The following is a 19,993-nucleotide window of genomic DNA, read 5'->3' on the forward strand; positions in this document are numbered from 1 at the left end:
GAACTGCCTCTAAAATCCTGAACTCACTCAAAAAGGTGTCACTTCGGTTCCGAAATGCCCTCATTCACGAGCTTAATATAGAAGCTGCAGTTACGCGTAAGACCTGATGTGGCAGTAGTGAGCATAAAACGAAGAACTTACATCTAGCCCCTTTAAACATCTCTCTGTGTGTGCTCCTCCACAGATTGTGCTGCCTGCCTTGTTCGTGCTGGTGGCTCTGCTCTTCAGCCTGATCGTCCCTCCGTTTGGGAAGTACCCGGCCCTGCAGCTGCAGCCCTGGATGTACGGGGAGCAGGTTACCTTCTTCAGGTCAGTGGTAACAGTGGTAACTATAACCCACTGCGGTAGTAGTGTCTGTCAAATTGTTGATTGTTGTTATGTTGCTGATGGTGCAACATTTGGAACGAGAGCATGTGAACGCGACTGAAGTAACTATGAAGTAAATATAGTAGAAACTGGATTGTTCTTGGGTCGGTCCACAAAGCGCCATGTGTGAAACCGCCCTAACTCTGTTTATTGTTGCTGTCTGCAGTAACGATGCTCCAGGAAACCCATCCATGGAGAACCTTCTGGAAGCCCTGCTCGACCGGCCGGGCTTCGGGACCAAGTGCATGGACAAGTCTGACGAGGATGACAAAAAGTAAGACACTTTAATCATAAATGACATTGATATATGAGTGAATGGATAATGACTACAGTGTCCTGCTTTGAGACACTTGGTAGCACGGGCTTGTAAAGTGCAATACAAATGAAAGCCATTATTTTCATTCCAAACAGAATCCTGCACCTTAAAGGAATAGGCCACCGTTTTTACATACTGAGATAGGTCCCTACCTTAGCTTTGACGAGTTCTTTAGGACCTGTCTGATCTTCACCCGTGTCTTCAATCACGTAAACACAGCGCAGACGGCGTTAGCATTTAGCCTCTCCCTCTCTCCACTATAGCTCCAAAACTGGTCAAGATAGAAGCTACTAAGCTCTTCCACATTTTCCCTATTTAAATATGGTTACGTGAAGTGTTCCACTACAAAGTATAATTACACAAAACTAAACAATGTGGATTTTCTAAGCGGATAAAAGGGGGAACTATATTGTAAGGCGTAATAATACTAGTTTGAATAGTAGTTCAAAATCCGCGCAGTAATCTTCACTTTACTGTGCGGATGCCAAACTACTCCTGGTATTATTACGCCTTACAATATAGTTCCCCCTTTTATCTGCTTAGAAAATCCACATTGTTTAGTTTTGTGTAATTATACTTTGTAGTGGAACACTTCACGTAACCATATTTAAATAGGGAAAACGTGGAAGAGCTTGGTAGCTTCTATCTTGACCTGTTTTGGAGCTATAGTGGAGAGAGGGAGAGGCTAAATGCTAACGCCGTCTGCGCTGTGTTTACGTGACTGAAGGCACGGGGGAAGATCAGACAGGTCCTAAAGAACTCGTCAAAGCTAAGGTAAGAACATATCTCAGTATGTAAAAACGGTAGCCTATTCCTTTAATTTTAGCCAACCTTGAAGACGTGATACATTAACCCACTTTTTATTCATTGTCCGCTTCTTTGCTTGATTCACCTGACAAACAGCGTTTTTTTGTAACTTAGGCAAGGCAAGTTTATTTGTAGAGCACAATGGTAAATGGTCTCAACGTATATAGCGCTTTTCAGCAAGGATCCACTTACCCATTCACACTCTCATTCGTGCACCAATGTACGCAGACACTGGAGGCGAGGTGGGTGAGGTGTCTCGCCCTGTTGCGCCCTCTAACGCCGCCTTGTCCCACAGGAGTCCCGAGTGCGAGATCGACCACGGCACCTTCATGATGCGCCCGCACGTGTCCTACGCCACCTGGCAGCTGCTGAAGAGAGACAACTGGACCAGAGCGCAGCCCTCCCCCGAGTGCCAGTGCAGCACGCAGGACGTCCGCCGCATGCTGCCCGACTGCCCCGAGGGCGCGGGCGGGCTGCCCCCTCCACAGGTAACGCACACTGTCGGCGATGGGCTCGGCGTGTTTTAACTGGAGAGTGGAACCAGAACTGGACATTGATTGAGCATATGGCCGGGTCACGCGACAGTACACAGAACTTTTAGGCTGTTTGATTTCAAAACCAACTTGTTTTTTATGATTGACAAACAGGTGTTGCCTCAGACTGGTTAGATCTACTGGGTCATGTGACAATGGTTTGTTTTCAAAGGTGAAGAGACTGACCGGAGATATCCTTCAGAACTTGACCACCTACAACATCTCTGATTACTTGGTGAAGACCTACTCCAAGATCCTCAAGAAAAGGTTAACAGAAATATATATATAGCAGTTTGGCCTGGGTTTATAGTTGTGAGTTACCGTAAATGCTCTAATATAGGCCGGGGCCTTTATTTACTCAAGGGCATCTAGGACCAGGCCACAATTAGAGACAGGCCTTTAATTCTATTTGAGCAAAACGGACGACCAGGAAAACGAAGAAAAACGAGATTTGTGTCCATTTGGACCTAAAATATTAGGTTCATTTATTAATGAACATTTCAAACCCTCTCCCAGCGGCTGGAACATTGACGCCTTTTATTTTGTCGGGACAACAGGAAGTGTTTCATTGCTGTTAGCGGAGCTTTGACGTCAATGTCACTGCAGGTTTCTGTTTCGTTTTTACCTTGGACCGGATTATTTGTTGTTATCTTGTGTAAAAGGCGAGTTTAGACGGAGCGTTTGTGTTTGTGATCGATCATGAGACTGACCCGAGAGAAGACGAGACGCTCGCGCTGATGGGAGGAGTTATTTTGAGGCGGGACTGACCTGCACACGGAGCAGCTGGACGTGCTTTGAAGACGCGATGGAGACTTTATTAAAACCCTGGAGGGTCACACGACATTTGTTGTTTGCCCTGTTTCCAAATATAGTCACAGGAGGTTTGAAAAGTGGCTAAATCTGTGTCAAAGTTACGCTCGGATCAGCTCCTCCGCAGCGTCCCCCTCGGCCCGGGTTCCCGTTTGTTTACTTCCTGCACGTGAGTTTTCATTTACACGAGTATGAGACAAATTCCTAACATGGGGAATATTTCTACCGCTATAGTTTCTAATAAAAGCCCCGGCCTGTTTTAGAGACCGGCTTTAATTTGCCTCCGCCAGAAGCGAACCCGGCCTCTGTTAGAGACCCGGCCTCTAATGGAATACAGGCCAGTATTAGAGCATTTACGGTGATTACTAGACCTGTCCACGTGAAACAAAGTCTGACATAAAGTTCATTGTTTTCTCTGTCAACAAAAATCAACTATGTAAATTTAGCGGCATTGGTTAAGTGACACAAAACTACATTTTTACATAGTTTCAACATACAACACAATTATATTCAACATTTTCCCATACATTTGTGTAGTGTTATTTTATCCATGTGAATGCTACCTTTAAAACATACAGTCGGTTTTGTTTGACATACAGAATAACCTTAAATCTTTTTTTTTTGTCTTATTTTCTCAACAGCCTAAAAACCAAGAAGTGGGTGAACGAATTCAGGTAAGCCTAGTGCTGGTTTGACCAATGACAGCAGACCTATAGTGCCTCGCAAAATCCACTTAATTAAGCTTTTAAATTGGTTTTAATGTTATAATCACATCGAAAAACAATATTGTTAATGATATTTTGGTTGTTTGAAATAAAGGTGCCAATTAAACCTTTGTAATTCATATAGTACTAGTCTAGTACTGAAAATTGCGGGTCAGGAAGTGGGTTGGGTACAATATTTCCTTTTCTTTTGTGGCCCAAGTTAGTTGAAAACGTTGGTCTTGTTGCCATTTTTCCTAGTCAGAGGTCAGAAATGTACCAGTATCGGGTCAAACTTTCTTTCCTAGCTGAGAAATTTTCTTTTTCTCCATTTGAATACATTTATTTTGCTCCAAAGCAACAAAGCGCAACAGTGCACCCTCTGCTGGTGTTGTGTGTAACTGCATTTACTACCTTCAATAGGGGTATTTTCTATCATATAAAACATCAAGGCGAATGTGTCCTGTTTTTCCCTTTGTTGCAGATACGGAGGCTTCTCTCTAGGGGGCGGTGCAGCCCAGACCTTGTTTCAGGCCCAGAATGTCCGAGAGTCTGTGGCAGCCATCAGGAGCCGCTATAGAGTCACACCGGTGGGAATAGTGTTCACCATGATTTTTATTATTGATTCATGGCCACAGAAAGTAACATATGGACACAGAAAATACTTCATTGTTATATTATTGCATACATGAAAACATACATCTCCCTTTGTTTTACACTAGCAGACCTTGCATTTAGACTGGATTATTCTGTGGGAGACGTTTATCCTTCAGCAGGCTACGTCAGCTCTAAGTGAACTCATGTTTGGTGTGTTTTATCTGTATTTTAGAACAGCTCCGTGGATGAGCTTTTGACGCACCTGCCTGAGCTTCTGCAAGGACTGCACAGCCAGGACAATGTCAAGGCAAGTGTTCTTCAGGAAGTTCTACGGACATATTCATAAAATACATTTATGTTGTTGACAAAAAGCTTTTAAGCTGTGATTTGTTCCTGGTTTATTTATTGGTTCATTGGGTGTTTACAGTGAACACAAAGGGACTCTTGTAGCGATGGGCTGATTGTGTATGTTTTAGTGGTAGAGCCATGTGCTGCTGACATATCGCCTCTTTTCTAAGAAGCTTCGTCATTACCTAATGTCAGTATTTCGCAGAAGGCCGAATACATACCCATGTTGGAGGGGTTTAAAGCAGTACTAAGTAACATGTTTACCTTAATAAATCCTTTTCGTAGTCCCTGTGGGGGTAATGCAAGTGTTTATGGGATGATTGGAGGGTCTTTCATCTCCCCCTGGTGTCTCCATGTTTGCAACTTGACTGCCCCCGGTCCGGAGAAAGCAATACACACTAATGGAATCACGAAGGAGAAGCTAACATGCTAACGGGCAAAGCTAACTGCGGGCTAACGTCACTTTAAACAGTATTTACAGCCAAGTTTGAGGGAAAAAAAATATTTCCATTGTATAATTGGATGCACAGTAACCCTCTCTCCCTTCGCCTTTCCTGTCAGCGTAGTATTTACTCTCCAAGACACCTGCAGTTGCGCTTATGGCCTCTAGGGGGAAGAGTTACTTAGTACTGCTTTAACTTGTATTGTTGCCTGATAGTTCCAGCTCTTTCTGAAGCTTCGTTAGGAGCTCCTTCACTGGTAGATGACTCTGAAAGTTCTTCATGTTTATAATGGTGTATTTATGTTCTTTCCCACTGCAAAAAGTAATTAACTAGATCAGTATAAACATCTCCATTTGAGCATAATAATCCAATTTTTAGTTGTTTTGACTAGTTAAGAAGTTGTTGGGCATTTGTCCTAGATTATTTCACTTGTTCTGAGATGTTTCTGACTCGTTTCAACACATTTCGTCCTTATTTCAGGTCATTTTCTTTGCCAATGGGGTAAGAAAATTGTTCTTATCTCATTGGCAATATTACTTTCTTATTTCAAGCGAGATTTACATTAGAACTGGTCTGAAATGTCCTCAAACAAGCAAAGTAAACTTGGTCCGATCAGGAAAAGTGTCTCAATAAGTGAAAACCGCTCAAAACAAGATACATTTCCTCAATTCCAGTCATTTAAGCCAATGCTTGATATTGACTTTTTGCAGTGTGGATTATTACACAATAGTACAAGCACAGTGGCGCAGGGGTTAGCACTCGTGCCTCACAGATGAAGGGCCCGGGTACGACGGGGCCTTTCTGTGTGGAGTTTGCATGTTCTCCCCGTGTCTGCGTAGGTTTGGGGTAAAAACATGTGCAAGTTTCTGACCACCACAGAGATTAATAAAGTATAACTCAATTTAACTTACCGGTAGATATCTATGGCTTTAACCTCTTAACCCTCATTAGAACCAAGCACATTTTCTCCAGTTTGTCATTACCCAAATCTAAAAACGAGACAAAAACGAGGATGAAAATAGCAAAAACAACCAAGCGATGGAAAAAGGGGCAAAAATATGACAAAAATGCAGCAAAAAAAACACAAAAGAGCAGCACGGCAACCACCCAAGAAAAAAGATCCGTTTAGATCAGTTTTGTTGGCTTTCAAATGAGACTTTTCACTGGCCTCTCCTGTCAAGAAGCTTTTAGATTTGGGTAAAGCCTAACTGGAGAAAATGTGTTCAGTTACAGTGGGGGTTAAGAGGTTAAAGGTGCTTTTTGCAGGTATTTGGTTATGTGAATATGGGCATGGAGCTCAGAACCTGGAGAGCTCAATCACTGAGTTAGTCTCTTGGTATCGGTTAATATCGGATATCGGCAGATACTCAAACCCCCAGTATCGGTATTAGAAGCAAAAAAGCTTGATCTCTAGATGTACATACTATTATATTGTACCAGTGTTGACCCGTCCCTGTGCTGTGTTCAGGTTTGGTACAATAACAAAGGCTGGCACTCCATGGTGTCTTTCGTGAACGTGCTGAACAACGCCCTGCTCAGAGCCAGCCTGCCCCCCGGTCCACAGAGGAGCACCCACGGGATCACCGCCTACAACCACCCTCTGAACCTCACCAAGGAGCAGCTCACCGAGATGGCCATGTGCGGCTGATCACAAGGACTCCGAGGTGATTAGGAGACAAAAAAACAAACATATATTTTCTTTGTCCCAGGATGACGACGTCGGTGGATGTGCTGGTGTCCATCTGCGTGATCTTCGCCATGTCCTTCGTGCCGGCCAGCTTCGTGCTCTTCCTGATCGAGGAGCGGGTCAGCAAGGCCAAGCACCTGCAGTTTGTGAGTGGGGTCCAGCCGGTGCTCTACTGGCTCGCTAACTTCACATGGGACATGGTGAGCAATGGCTGACTGCTTTACATTCCTAAACACTTACCGATTCTGAATACGAGCAGAGAACGAGTCTAAAATGTGATGTTTCAAGCTCGCGTTGAAATGGAGAAAGCCTTTGGCGAGCTACTGATCTACTGGTTTTAGATCCCTGTGCTAACTTTAGCTTTTTAGCTTAAATTGTGCTGCAAAATAAACCCACATACTTTTCCTTCTTGAGGCGAGACACGGCAGGTGAAAGTATTGATGCTTCACGCAGTGGTCGAAGTGAGATTTCTATCTATTTTCCTCCCTTTACATCTTAGTTTTCATGTCAGATATAAAAATGACAAAACTCACCCGTATGATATTTATTTTAGGATGTTTTGTCTGCGAGGTGGGGGCAACCCGGAAGTAGCTGCTGCGCCGCGTAGAAAGGCCGTCTTTCCCGCGGGTTTTCATTCATAAATATTGACAGATTTTACATCCACGTGTCCTGCTAAGGGGCCCCGTGATGACGCTTTCACCCAAATATGGTGTTTTTCCTCCTACGAGACGCTGGAGCGGAAAAGTGGAAGAACGGGCCGAGCATGCGCACTCGCTACAAAACTTCAGGGCTGGTTTTCTCTGAATGAGAGAAGCCGCACTCGGGCAGAGCCTGAGCCCTTATAGAAGCTCCCACAGACTCCAAACTTTACAGGCTGAGACACAACAATATTTTGAAGGTTTTTTCAGAGGGATTTTTTTATATTTATTTCCTAGCCTGATTTATTCAGCTTTGAAACCAAAAAAACAGGCGGAATTTGAGTTTTTACAGATTTTTTCACTGATGATTAGTTTATTGAAAAACTAAACAAAACATCCAAAATCCCCTCAGAAAAAATCTTAGTTTCTAATATGTCAATAAAATGAAACCATAAAATTTAATCTGGCTCAATTCATTATTTTGATTTCGTTGCAATTTTGGCCATTTTAATGCTCAAAATGCCTTATTTTTTTGTGAAAACATAAAATGACAGAAAAAATGCAATACATTTTTTTCTCATATTTATATCTGTGATGTTCAGCAAAAGTTTCAAATTGATATCTCAACATTTATTTTCTTTCCCTATTCACCTGCAATGTCTCGCCTTAAGGCAAGACACGGTAGGTGAAACATCGGTTTTTCATGCAGATTTGCTAGTTTTCTCCCTTAACAACGTAGTGTTCATGTTGAAGAATGAAAAAGACTTGCCCTTTACGATTCTTATTATATGACGTTTTGTCACCAGTGAGCTAAAGCTTTTCTGGATGTAATTACAACATTTGGCCCTAGTGACTGGCTTCCCACGCCTATTCATTAAACATACCAGATATTCCAGCAGCAGAAACAGCAATGTCAGGCAATAACAGCTCATGAAACTCATGATAAACAAGTCTTGCCTTGGCTTAAAAGTTAGCAGGCACTATTTTCAGCCTTTTTTTCGGCTTTGAAAGAGGAAACATTTGCAGCGCTCCACTATTTTCTCTGACAGGAGATAAGAACCATAACAGACAGTTTCCATTTTGTGTTTTCGTCACCTCACCGTGGACAAAGTGTTCATTGTTTCTGAATGTTTGATCTTCCAGCTGAACTACACGGTCCCAGCCACAATCGTGGTGTTCATCTTCATCGCCTTCCAGCAAAAGTCCTACGTGTCAGACACCAACCTGCCCGCCCTCGTGCTGCTGCTGCTGTTCTATGGGTAAATAAACACATCGTCGCAGCTATGATAAAATGGAAATCCTTTTCAATAGTTCCTAAATGTTACACAGTATATATCAAGGGTGCCCAAACTTTTTGTCTCTGAGGGCCAAAATGAAAAAGTGCCTGTGGGTCGCGGGCCAAACACGGCGATGTCAAGCGTGAAACATATAACTGCAAATAATAAAAGTTACTTTATTTATTTTTTTGGTATACCTTTGCATTTAATTCAATCTATGCAATTAACCGCTTAACTCCCGTCTGAACCGAGAGGATCTTTTTCCTCACGTCATCAGATTTTTTAAATCATTTTTTTGTTGGGCATTCAACTCATTTTTGTAACTTTCATGTCATTATTTTGTCATTTTTTGTCACATTTTTGGCACTTTTTTGTCAATTTTTTTCATCACATTTTCGTCATTTTTTTGTCAATTTCTTGTGACATTTTTGTGACATTTCTGCCACTTTTTCATCAATTTTTCATCACTTTTTTGTCAATGTTTTCTCACTTTTTTTGTCACATTTCCATCATTGTTTTCGTCTCAGTTTTGTTGCTTTTTTCCAGAAGCTTTTGGACTGGGGTAAAGCCAAACTGGAGAAAATGTGCTCGGCTCAGGTGGGAGTTAAGGGGTTAACATGCAACAAAAGCCTAGTTTTAGTAGAACAAAATCAATTATTGTAGCAATATAGAGCAAAATGGAAACAACAGCACCACCTGTACCTGCAGTGACTTTAGCTCATTCATTTCTTTAAGTCAAAGAAAATGCCAGATTATATCATTTTGAAAGTGTGAGTTCAGCATAAATTCTTTTATAAGTCATAGATGTCAACGATTTTTGCAAAAAAAAGTTGGAAAAATGGGAAAGTTGATGCTACGACGCTCTGTGATTGATAAACACCAAGACACCAGTACAGACCTTTGCGAAAGGAGTGAAACAGCGCCCCCAATTTGACGCTGGTGGACAAAAAGTGAACTGCATCCATATTTACCATTGAGAATGAACGGGAGAGAGAGTTATTAACCAGATGCGGCGCAAAAGAAGGTCACCCTCTGGCGGCCCTGGTATATATGGTCCTAAAAAGATGGGAAACTCTACCCTCGTGGGGTGGGCGGGGCAGTTCTCCAGGGCCTGCCAAGCAAACCCCAAAATGCACACAACAAAAACCAGGGTGGTTAAAAATTATCCTCCCCACAGCCGTGTCAGGGGAAGAAAGTGTTTTTTTTTAGAAACAATAAAGGTCTTTTAAGTTGTTTTGACACGTGTAAAGTCCCCATAGGATTTCATATTACAAATATTACAAATAGGAACAGAATGCTAAAATGTCTCCACAGGTGGTCGATCACTCCTCTGATGTACCCGGCCTCCTTCATCTTCTCCGTGCCCAGTACAGCCTACGTCTTCCTCACCTCCATCAACCTCTTCATCGGCATCAACGGCAGCATCGCCACCTTCGTCCTGGAGCTCTTCGTGGACCAGGTACGAGGGAGGCGCAACTAGCGAGGTCGTCGAGACAAGACGGGTTCTCAATGTTCTTGACCACTTTTACAACCCTCACACATTGCTCCTATTAGATGCATTTATTGTTGTCTATTTAATGCAATCAGCAAGTTTTTAAATAAGCCAAAACAAATAATAATGAATTAAATAACAGCCAACTACATGTTTAGGGCTTGTTTCACTGTTTGGGAAGCACAGCTGTGTAAAATGTTATATAGTCCTGGCCTACATCTGTACACTGAAGTCTGAAGGGCTTGTCCTACTTCCCATATAGTCTCATGAGCATATTGTAGCAACAACACAACAACATCTGCACTTTAGTAGCTCCTACAGACTCCAGTTCGACTTCACAACATTATTTTTTTTCAATATCGAATTCCTGCCTGATTTATTGAGTGTTTTTACTAAAAAATAACATTCAAAAACTAAACACGATCCAAAAATCCCCTCTGAGCACATCTTTGTAAGTAATGTGTCAACAAATGAAAATAATTTTACCATGGATTTATGCATTGTATAGATTTTGTTGCCAAAAATATTGGCAGTTTTGGCTTTTATTTTAAACATGTCACATTAACATGACATTGATTTGTGTCAGTAATCTGCAGCAAAAGTTGAAAATAATTGATATCTCTAAATGGAGCATTTTGCCTTATTCACCTTAATCCCTATACCTCGTTTTTTTAATGACAATGAAAAAGGGAGCGAGGAACTTCAAATGTTAGACCAGGATGACTCAGAAACTACATTGCTTTATCACAATTATCAGAGTTTACAAAAATAATACTTGATGAAAATTATAGCAAATAAGGAAAAAATGATATGGAAAAATTGGGGGAAATATGAGGAATACAATTGGGGGAAAATGGGTAGAAATACGGGAAATATTAGTATGAAAAATAGCAAAAATTAGGGAAACAAGTTGGGAAATAAATGAATAAGAATTAAATTAAATTTAATTTAAATCTGGCAAAAATGGGGAAAACAATTTGGAAAGAATGTATTTCCGCTGACCAACAGCGTCAAAGCTTAGATCTAAAGATGTAAGCTGTTCGGTAGTACCTAAATACTGGTGTGGTTTAACGGCACCAACCCTAGGTCTAAAGCAACAGAACACGTGTGTGTTCGCTTCTACAATGTGTTTGTCGTCGGCAGCATCTGAACGAGGTGAACCGGATCCTGAAGAAAGTGTTCCTGATCTTCCCTCACTTCTGCCTGGGACGAGGCCTCATCGACATGGCCAAGAACCAGGCCATGGCCGACGCCTTCCAGAGGCTGGGTACGTGCTAGTGCTGGCATCTCCTGAAAACAATATATTTTTACATAAAAATCATACTTTTCTTTCCATTTATACAGTATCAGTTTTAACCAAAGAGGAATAAGAAAAGACTTAGAATAGGCATTATTTTAAATAGGCCAGTTGTAAATGGGCGAGATTGTAAAAAAGAAAGAAAGCAGCAGCCCCTCCCACAAACGCCACCACATCATAGGGAAAAGAAGCGGTCGAAATGCAAAAAAGATCCACTAGCAGAGAAACGAAAGTGGGACAGAGGGCGGGAGGAGCACACAGCGGCGCTCGCTGTAAAGTCAGACCCAGGTGAGTGAGAGGAGGCGGGGCTTCAGCCTGAGTGACTTAAACCAGAGGAGGTGCTGGACATGACTTCCTGCACGCAAATATAACAAACAATATGTATTTAACTGATCAGTAACTCACTGAAGTTGTGCAGAAGTCATGGAGTTAAGGAAGTTATAGTAACGTTGCAATGTCGCAGTTTGTGTTTGTGTTTGACTTAAAGGCACTATACGGAGTTTAAAAATGTTGAAATGCCGTAATGCACGAGCTTAATATAGAAGCTGCAGTTACACGTATGACCTGAGGTGGCAGTAGTGAGTATGAAATGGTGAACTTGCATCTAGCTCCTTTAAGGTCCTACTAAGGCTCAAAATGAGGTTTGCATTCCACTCTTGCGAGAAGAGGATTTTTCAGACTGGCTTTTCAATATCTGATTCCTGCCTCATTTATTGAACTGTGAACCTGACAAACAAGGCGAAATCATTCTAGCAAAGTCAATCCGTCCTCTTGCATTTGTACTTTTTCCTGCTGCAGGAGCCAAGCCGCGCCTGGACCCTCTGGAGTGGGACTTTGTGGGGAAGAACCTGTTCGCCATGGCCACAGAGGGAGTCGTCTTCTTCGTCTTCACCATCCTCCTGCAGTACAAGTTCTTCATGCGCTTCAAGTAAGTTCACGGATGAAAAAGCGCTGAACACGCCCCCCCTGACTGAGCGTTTCCTGTGCCCGTCAGGCCGTGGTGGTGGTGGGCCGAGGTGGAGCTGCCGCCTCTGGGCCCGGAAGACGAGGACGTGTCCAGGGAGCGGGAAAGGGTTAAATCTGGGAGAGCTCACAGCGACATCCTCACCATGATAGACCTCAGCAAGGTGCGCTCATTCATCTTCTTTTTTTTATTCTCACAACAAATCTGGTCTAATTTGTGATATGTTCCTGCGCCTCTAGTGAGAGGGTGTCGCTTATAAAAAAACATGGACCGCCCATTCATTGAAAAAGGCCCCGACTCGTGTGTGAACCTTAATGGCCGCTCCATCTCCTCCTGTTCCTTAAAAGGGCAAAAAGGCGGGAAGCCCTGCCCTCGTGGGACGGGCGGAGCCTCAACAGAGCTCCAGAGCTTGATTGACGGGCTCTGGAGCCAGTCAATGTACTGAAAATTAGGGCTGAAACGACTAATCGATTAATCGACTAATCGATTATTGATAATAATTGATAATAATTGATTATTTTAGTAATCGATTAATCGTTTTCTGGTTCACACAAACTTAAATGGAGCAAAAATGACATAAAAAATTTAGTATTTTTGATGAAAACCTACTGTGTTTATATACGTCGTTAGGGTCTGTAGTGTTTTATACATTGTAAATTTCATGAATATAGCCTTTAACAAACATTTCCCTTTAGTTTACTCCATCAACATATCTTCAAGCAGCACCACTTAAGCTATATGTGATTTAAAAAAATGCAAAAAATTAATTTTCCTTGACCATTCACAGCCAAGCCATTAATCGATTAATCGTAATAATAAGTGATAGATTAATCGATTACAAAATAATCGTTAGTTGCAGCCCTACTGAAAATGCTTCAAAATTTCGGGCTGATTAACAAAAACTAGCGTGGTTAAAAATATTTCACCTACCCCAGCATGGTCACATGGGTCATATCAATTTTCAGAAAAAGAAAAACTCTTTGGAGCCAGGCTTTTGAGACGTTTTTGGGACGTTTGAAGTCCTATTAGAATCAATGCCCGCAAGGAGCCAGAGGTTGGTATTACAGCAATGTCAGCTCCCCACCATGAGGACCATACAGAAGCACATTCCTCGCCCATTGGTCAAACTAAAAACTTTATTTATCTCATCAGTTAAACACTGTCCATGTCTGGTGTCCCAGAGAAAAAGCTGTAGCGCGTGTCGATGTGAATGGTCTCCACTCGACTTGGAAGGAAAAAGGTTGTTCTACATAACATCGCCTTGGTCCTGTCCACCTGTCCAATGTTCCAGATCTGCAGCTGGAAAATCTTGCACTGTGCCCCTCCTATACAGAAAAGTTTACTTCATAGTCTGCATTTAGTCAACTTAGACTGGACTAAAACTATCACAAAAAAGACCCAAAAGACTAAAGGCCCATTAATGCTTTCCATTCGAGACGGAGGCGCATGTAGCTTTCAGTCCGTCTCCTGCGTGATTGTGTCCATGCGCCCTATTAGTCGCTTTGTTTATCCAGAGTCAGAGCAACGGAAAGTACATGAACTAATCGCTGGGGACACTACTGCACACAGTTCAACAGGTGAAGCACAACAAGCGGCTAACCTTCTGAAAAGTAAATTGAACCATTTGCAAACTATCCACCAGTGTAACACCTCATTTTCTTCACTAAAACTTCACCGGTGGCGCCATATTGTTTCAGCCTCAGCTCTTCATCTCTGTTTGGGTGCATTTTCCAGCGCCCTCTGGTGGTAACTTTCAGTAACACACGCTGGACATTAGTCATAGTAGTAGTTGTAGTTTATTACAAAGATCTTATACATTCAGCACAACCGCGAGGAAGCGTAAATGCAGTGACAATAACTACACTTGGAGCGCACTGGTCTATATACGTACGCAATGGGAGCATAAATTAAGCTTAAGATAAACAAACATACATTAAGGTGTTAAGTATTAATATGGTTTTAATAAGCATTAGTATCTGTTTATGGTTAGGATTAGGGAAGCCATGAATAAGCATGTTTTTCACAGCCTTTTAGTATGTTTATAGATAACAGTATAATAAGCAGTTTATTAATATCTACACAAGCATATTATTCCTGGCCTATTCATTATTAATGCTTGTTAATACTCTGAAAAAATACAAATGCCTTTCACACCACTGACTCAAAAATAGAAGATTTTACAGCTGTTAGAAAATGTCTTGCGTTAGCGAGCGCATATTCTTCAGTTTGGCTTTATCCAAATCTAAAAGCTTCTTGAAAAAAAGCATCAAAGGAGTGGATGAAAACAAGGATGAAAATACAGCAACAAAGTGATGGAAAAGCAACCAAAAAAGTCACAAAAGAGAGGCGAAAACATGACAAAAAAATGTTTTGTAGGTCTTTGCTTTCATATTAAGTGTGACTCCGGCCTATAGGTATCGAGAAGCTTTTCGATTTGGGTAAAGCAAATGCACTGGTTAAAGCGGGGGTAAGAGGATGGTTGCCGCAACTCAGGGGAAAGTCAAATGCCAATGGGTTTACATGGGTTTTGGTTTTCATTAACTGCGTTGAATAATGCAGCTGCAGCATGAAAAACTCTTGATAAACGTAAAAAATGTGGATACGAGAGCGAATATTTTCATAGGCTTTTTTAAGTATTGATGCCACTGAGTCTGCACATGTTTCTTCTGACGGATTGGTTTGGATTGTTTGCAGGTTTATAAGCTGGGTAAGAAGCCCGCAGTGGATCGCCTGTGCCTGGGAATCCCCCGTGGCGAGGTGAGACCGGCTATCGTTGAGTCCTTTTGTAAATCCTGGCGTTATACTCTCATGTCATGCCCTGATGACCCCTGTGCCCCTCAGTGTTTCGGGCTGCTGGGCGTGAACGGGGCGGGGAAGACCTCCACTTTCCGCATGCTGACCGGAGACACGGCCATCACGATCGGAGAGGCCTTCCTCAACCAACACAGGTACGCTGTGACGAGCTTTGCTGTTCGATTGGAGAGGTTTTCTGGGGTGACAGAAAACCTCTCGAAGGGGACAACAAGCCAAGAGAGACTTTGAATATGGACGGATTGATTAAAAACTAAGCCGTGAGTAAAAACAAAGCGCCTCCCTGTCCCCGTCACAGTGTGCAGAGAGAGATGGAGCGGGTGCACCAGCTGATGGGCTACTGTCCGCAGTTCGACGCCATCAGTGACCTGCTGACGGGACGGGAGCACCTGGAGCTGTACGCCCGGCTGAGGGGGGTGCCGGAGGAGCACGTCTCCAAGGTAACGCTCAAACTCTCATGGTACCTCCCGCACTTCTCCCTCCTTCATGCGCTTAATCTGAGGATCTATTTCGCACCTTAACCACACAAAGAAAAGTATGAACAAGTGGTGAGGTGCACAGGGTTTTACGAGGAGCTCATTCCTCTCCAAGGCAGGAGGAATTGGCCAATCACAGCAGAGACACAGACACAGTTCATCTGATTATCAAAATCTATCACTAAACTCCTGAGCGCCATGAACCAAGCAGCACATAAGGAGTATGTTTGTTAACAATCAGGGGCGGACTGGGACTGAAAAACAGCCCTGGACTCTGACCAGACTGGCCCAAATTAGCGTAAATGTGCAGTTACCACCCGCCTTAACGGAGCGCATTTTCTCCAGTTCGGCTTCACCCAAATCTAAAAGCTTCTCGGCTGGAGAGCAACAATGTAACGCCTCATTTGAAAGCTGAGACCTACAAAGTGATTGCAACTTTTTGTCAAGTCGCCGCATTTTTTGTCATAGTTTTGTTGTTTCTTCATTACTTTTTGTGGCTTTTTGTTGAATTTTTGTCACTTTTTGTTGAATTTTTGTTGAATTTTTGTCACATTTTTGTTGAATTTTTGTCACTTTTTGTTGAATTTTTGTCACATTTTTATTGAATTTTTGTCACATTTTTGTTGAATTTTTGTCACTTTTTTGTTGATTTTTTGTCACATTTTTGTTGAATTTTTGTCACTTTTTGTTGAATTTTTGTCACATTTTTGTTGAATTTTTGTCACATTTTTGTCACATTTTTTCCATCATTTTTTTGTCATGGTTCTGTCACGTTTTTGTGGCCTTTTCGTTGCTTTGTTGTCGTGTTTTGTTGACTTTTCATCACATTTTTTGTCACTTTTTTTTTATGCTTTTTCCGGCACATTTTTGTTTTGTTTTCATCCTCTTTTTTTCTCGCTATTTTGACGCTTTTCTTTTTAGCTTTTAGATTTGGGTAAAGCTCGGTTAAGGCGGGACCGGTGGCCCTAGAGCCGGTGGCCCTTCTGTGCTCTTCCAGAATGGACATATGGCCAGTCCGCCCCTGTTTACAATGAACTAAAATGCAACACTTGTAGTATTATGTGAATGAGAAATAAGCCTTTTCATGTCGTCATCTACAGTCTGTGTCAGCCGCATGTGTAGAAAAAGCAATGGCATCTATTTGGTCCTCATGGCGGGGAGCTGACATTGCTAGTTGCTATGACCCATGTCGTGCAATGTCTGACGATCCCCGAGTTGGGGAAAACAACATGGCGGTGCACGGTGTTAGCAGTAAATAAAAATACTTTTGCTGTCCTCCGTTTTCTCACTGTCTGTCACTAAGCTCTTGTGCAGGAGTTGAGCCGTTGCTGTTATAAAATGGACTGTTTGCTCTGCGATGCTAATGATGCTAACGCCACCTCACAGGCTAATGCTAATTGTGCTCTCTTATTGATTTGTTACATTATTTATTTAACCACACTGTCCGCTCATGTCCTGGCTGTGTGTGCAGGTGGCAGAGTGGGGCGTCAGAAAGCTGGGCCTCGTGCAGTACTCCGAGAGAGAGGCCGGGGGCTACAGCGGAGGCAACAAGAGGAAGCTGTCCACCGCCATCTCCCTCATCGGCTCGCCGCCCGTCATCTTCCTGGTGAGGTTTTTTTCTTTTTAAACACCTGATAGTGACGTGGTAAAAGGCTTCATAAACACACTATTCTTCCTTCAGGACGAGCCCACCACGGGGATGGATCCGAAAGCCAAGAGGTTCCTGTGGAACTGCATCCTGAGCGTGACCAAAGAGGGGCGCGCGGTGGTCCTCACCTCTCACAGGTAGGGGGCGCTCTCTGCTCTCTGGTTCCCCCGCAGTGCCGATCCTGCAGCGATGACTGTGTTGCTTTTCTGTGCTGCAGTATGGAGGAGTGTGAGGCCCTGTGCTCCAGGATGGCCATCATGGTGAACGGCAGATTCCAGTGTCTGGGCTCAGTGCAGCATCTGAAGAACAGGTGAGCGGAGAGGCACATGAGCTGAAGAACCAGCCTCTCAGGCCGAGGCCACACGGAACAGGGCAGTTATGAATCCGCCCTCCATCTAGAAAAAACATTGAGTCCACACAGCCTCGTTTTTAAAAACACAGCATCCACACTACACCGCGTGTATGCGTTTTTTCATCATAAATTGTTCAAATCTCTCCACAAGTTTCTGCACAGCACATCCATTTTTTATGCAGCTGTATTAACTGTTGTCCCAAATGCACCGTTATAGCTTTACAGACCTGCCTGACAATTGTGAGACGACATGTACAAAGGCATCTGCCTTTTTTTGTAATCTTACGTCAGATAAATAGGCTCGTACCTTGAGCAGACTCACCGCTGATCGCTGACCGTAGACTGACCTGGCACGTAATGACTCAGCGAGGACTGTGGCCTTCATCTCACCGTTTCCTCCTGGAGGACAACTGTATCTCAAAGTCCTCCTGCAGAGGCGCGTCCCGGTGTTACGCCGCAAACAGCATGACTGCCGAGGAACATGTCGGATGTGGGACGGTTATTTGGCGTAAAATATCTGACTGTAAAATGCTGTTTCTGATGTAAACACAGGCCATGCACGCAGCACGCTGGCACTGACGTGGTCAAATATTTATAATATATATATGTATATAAGGGTCAGAGGTTCTTAAAGAGACAGAGGCCTATTTCAAGACATTCACTACAGCCATTTTGAGAGAGACATTTTATACAAGGCAGTTATTCTAATTTACTGCATTTACAGACCAACAGAAGGTTTCGTCATCATTGTAGTGTGATATAGACTGGTGCTATGTGACTGAAAAAAGCATAATACCCCCCCTTTAAACCAACCGAGGCGCAAAAGTGAGAGGCAGAGACAGATTCAAAAGTGCTGAAAAAAGTTCAAGCTAAGATATCTTGAAATAAGCAAACATTTCTTTAAAAAAGGCATTAGGCACAGTGTCTTGGCTTTTTGAACTTGATGCCAGATGACACTTGCATGTTCGGGGCATCCTGAGAAACCACTGATCCCGGCCTTCTGTACTGAAGTGTGCACATAGTTGTTCTTCAATTGTGCGGGACCCTGCTCACAATTATAATTTCAAGACTCCGTTTTTCAGTGTAAAAGTACGGATTGGGAAAACAGCAGGTCCTGGCAGCGGTTTGGAACATGCCGGAACAGTCCCTCAGTAAGCTTCCCTAAACGCTCCTCTCTCTCGCCGGCCCAGGTTCGGCGACGGCTACACGGTGGTGCTGCGTCTGGCCGAGTCCGCGCCCCCCGCCGGGCAGTGCCCCGTGGACTCGTACATGAGGGGCCGTTTCCCTCACATCCGCCTGAGCGAGCGCCACCAGAGCGTGCTGCAGTACCAGCTGCCCTCCCACGCCTGCTGCCTGGCTCAGGTCTTCCACGCGCTGGCCAACACCCACGAGGAGCTGGGCATCGCCGACTTCTCCGTGTCCCAGACCACGCTGGACCAGGTGAGACACGAGGGGCAGGGCGGGCTTCATATACCGCCACACTATCGGTACTGCAGTGTTCCAGGACGCTTTATTCACACGGCCAAAAGCAAATTGACTGATTTTCATAATTCAGCTCCGTTTTTAACTTGTTTTGGTCCTGAATTAGTGTTTTTGAAGACTTGTTTTGGCACAATGTGATGAAAAATGTGTTGCTTTCAGTTTAATGTTAATTTTAATGGAATATAATGTGATGAAATGGTTTAGTGCACGGGTAACGCCCCCCACAATTCACAAACAAACAATCCCGGACCTCTATAGAGTTCGGGCCATGGAGATCGGCCATCTTTGCAGCTGTTAGCATACATTTCCATTGACTAACATTAGCTAAAAACAGTTTATAAAGTGGAGAAAAAACACGTGGAACAGCTCCGTTAGCTGCTGAGTTTCTGCTGGTACATACATTTATTACACTGCGGTGTCTAAGTGTTTTAATGTGAACAATAACTGCAGTATTTTGACTTTTAAAATCTCCATTAGTTTACAATTGCTGCTAATCCCATAATGCTTAGCGATATGACATCACATTCCCGAACTCTATTGTGTTAAAGGACAAGTTAATGCCTTTTATTTTCTTATAGGGCTGCAAAACATTTAAAATCATGTTTATAACATGGATTTAAACTGTTTATTTTGATATTTGACCGGATTTTACACATTCGATTAGGCTTGTCATGATTCAGAATTTGAATTTCGATATATTGAGCCATGAAAATATTGCGATAAACGATATTGAAGACCTCTTGAAGACTATTTCAGTCCAATTGCTGGGTTTCAGAGGACATCACAGCATTCTAAAGGCTTATAGTATTTATACAGGTGGGGGGCAGGTAAAATTATTTTGTTTTTGGTCTTTTACAGAGAGATCATGACCCAGTCCCCAGTAATGATCATTTACATCATCATTTTATATGTGAAAGTGTAATGCAGTTAATAGGAAAAACTGCCTTC

At 42.9% G+C, this 19,993-nt stretch overlaps 1 protein-coding gene across 1 annotated transcript in view; it reads left to right on the forward strand.

The window, feature by feature from the left end:
- The window catches only part of abca7 (ATP-binding cassette, sub-family A (ABC1), member 7), a 56,540-nt gene that overhangs the window by 35,123 nt on the left and 1,424 nt on the right, over positions 1 to 19,993 (forward strand). Inside the window, exons 29-49 of the mRNA XM_079580966.1 lie at positions 185 to 309; positions 533 to 640; positions 1,785 to 1,977; positions 2,195 to 2,289; positions 3,474 to 3,506; positions 4,018 to 4,123; positions 4,363 to 4,437; positions 6,390 to 6,559; positions 6,631 to 6,808; positions 8,390 to 8,505; positions 9,838 to 9,982; positions 11,159 to 11,282; positions 12,111 to 12,240; positions 12,307 to 12,439; positions 14,971 to 15,033; positions 15,118 to 15,224; positions 15,386 to 15,527; positions 17,035 to 17,169; positions 17,245 to 17,348; positions 17,429 to 17,521; positions 18,754 to 19,003. Coding sequence (XP_079437092.1) covers positions 185 to 309; positions 533 to 640; positions 1,785 to 1,977; positions 2,195 to 2,289; positions 3,474 to 3,506; positions 4,018 to 4,123; positions 4,363 to 4,437; positions 6,390 to 6,559; positions 6,631 to 6,808; positions 8,390 to 8,505; positions 9,838 to 9,982; positions 11,159 to 11,282; positions 12,111 to 12,240; positions 12,307 to 12,439; positions 14,971 to 15,033; positions 15,118 to 15,224; positions 15,386 to 15,527; positions 17,035 to 17,169; positions 17,245 to 17,348; positions 17,429 to 17,521; positions 18,754 to 19,003 — 2,625 coding nt within the window. The remainder of the gene's footprint in view (positions 1 to 184; positions 310 to 532; positions 641 to 1,784; positions 1,978 to 2,194; positions 2,290 to 3,473; positions 3,507 to 4,017; positions 4,124 to 4,362; positions 4,438 to 6,389; positions 6,560 to 6,630; positions 6,809 to 8,389; positions 8,506 to 9,837; positions 9,983 to 11,158; positions 11,283 to 12,110; positions 12,241 to 12,306; positions 12,440 to 14,970; positions 15,034 to 15,117; positions 15,225 to 15,385; positions 15,528 to 17,034; positions 17,170 to 17,244; positions 17,349 to 17,428; positions 17,522 to 18,753; positions 19,004 to 19,993) is intronic.

The sequence above is a fragment of the Gobius niger genome (genome assembly GCF_951799975.1).
Source record: "Gobius niger genome assembly, chromosome: 22".
Lineage (NCBI taxonomy): Eukaryota > Metazoa > Chordata > Actinopteri > Gobiiformes > Gobiidae > Gobius > Gobius niger.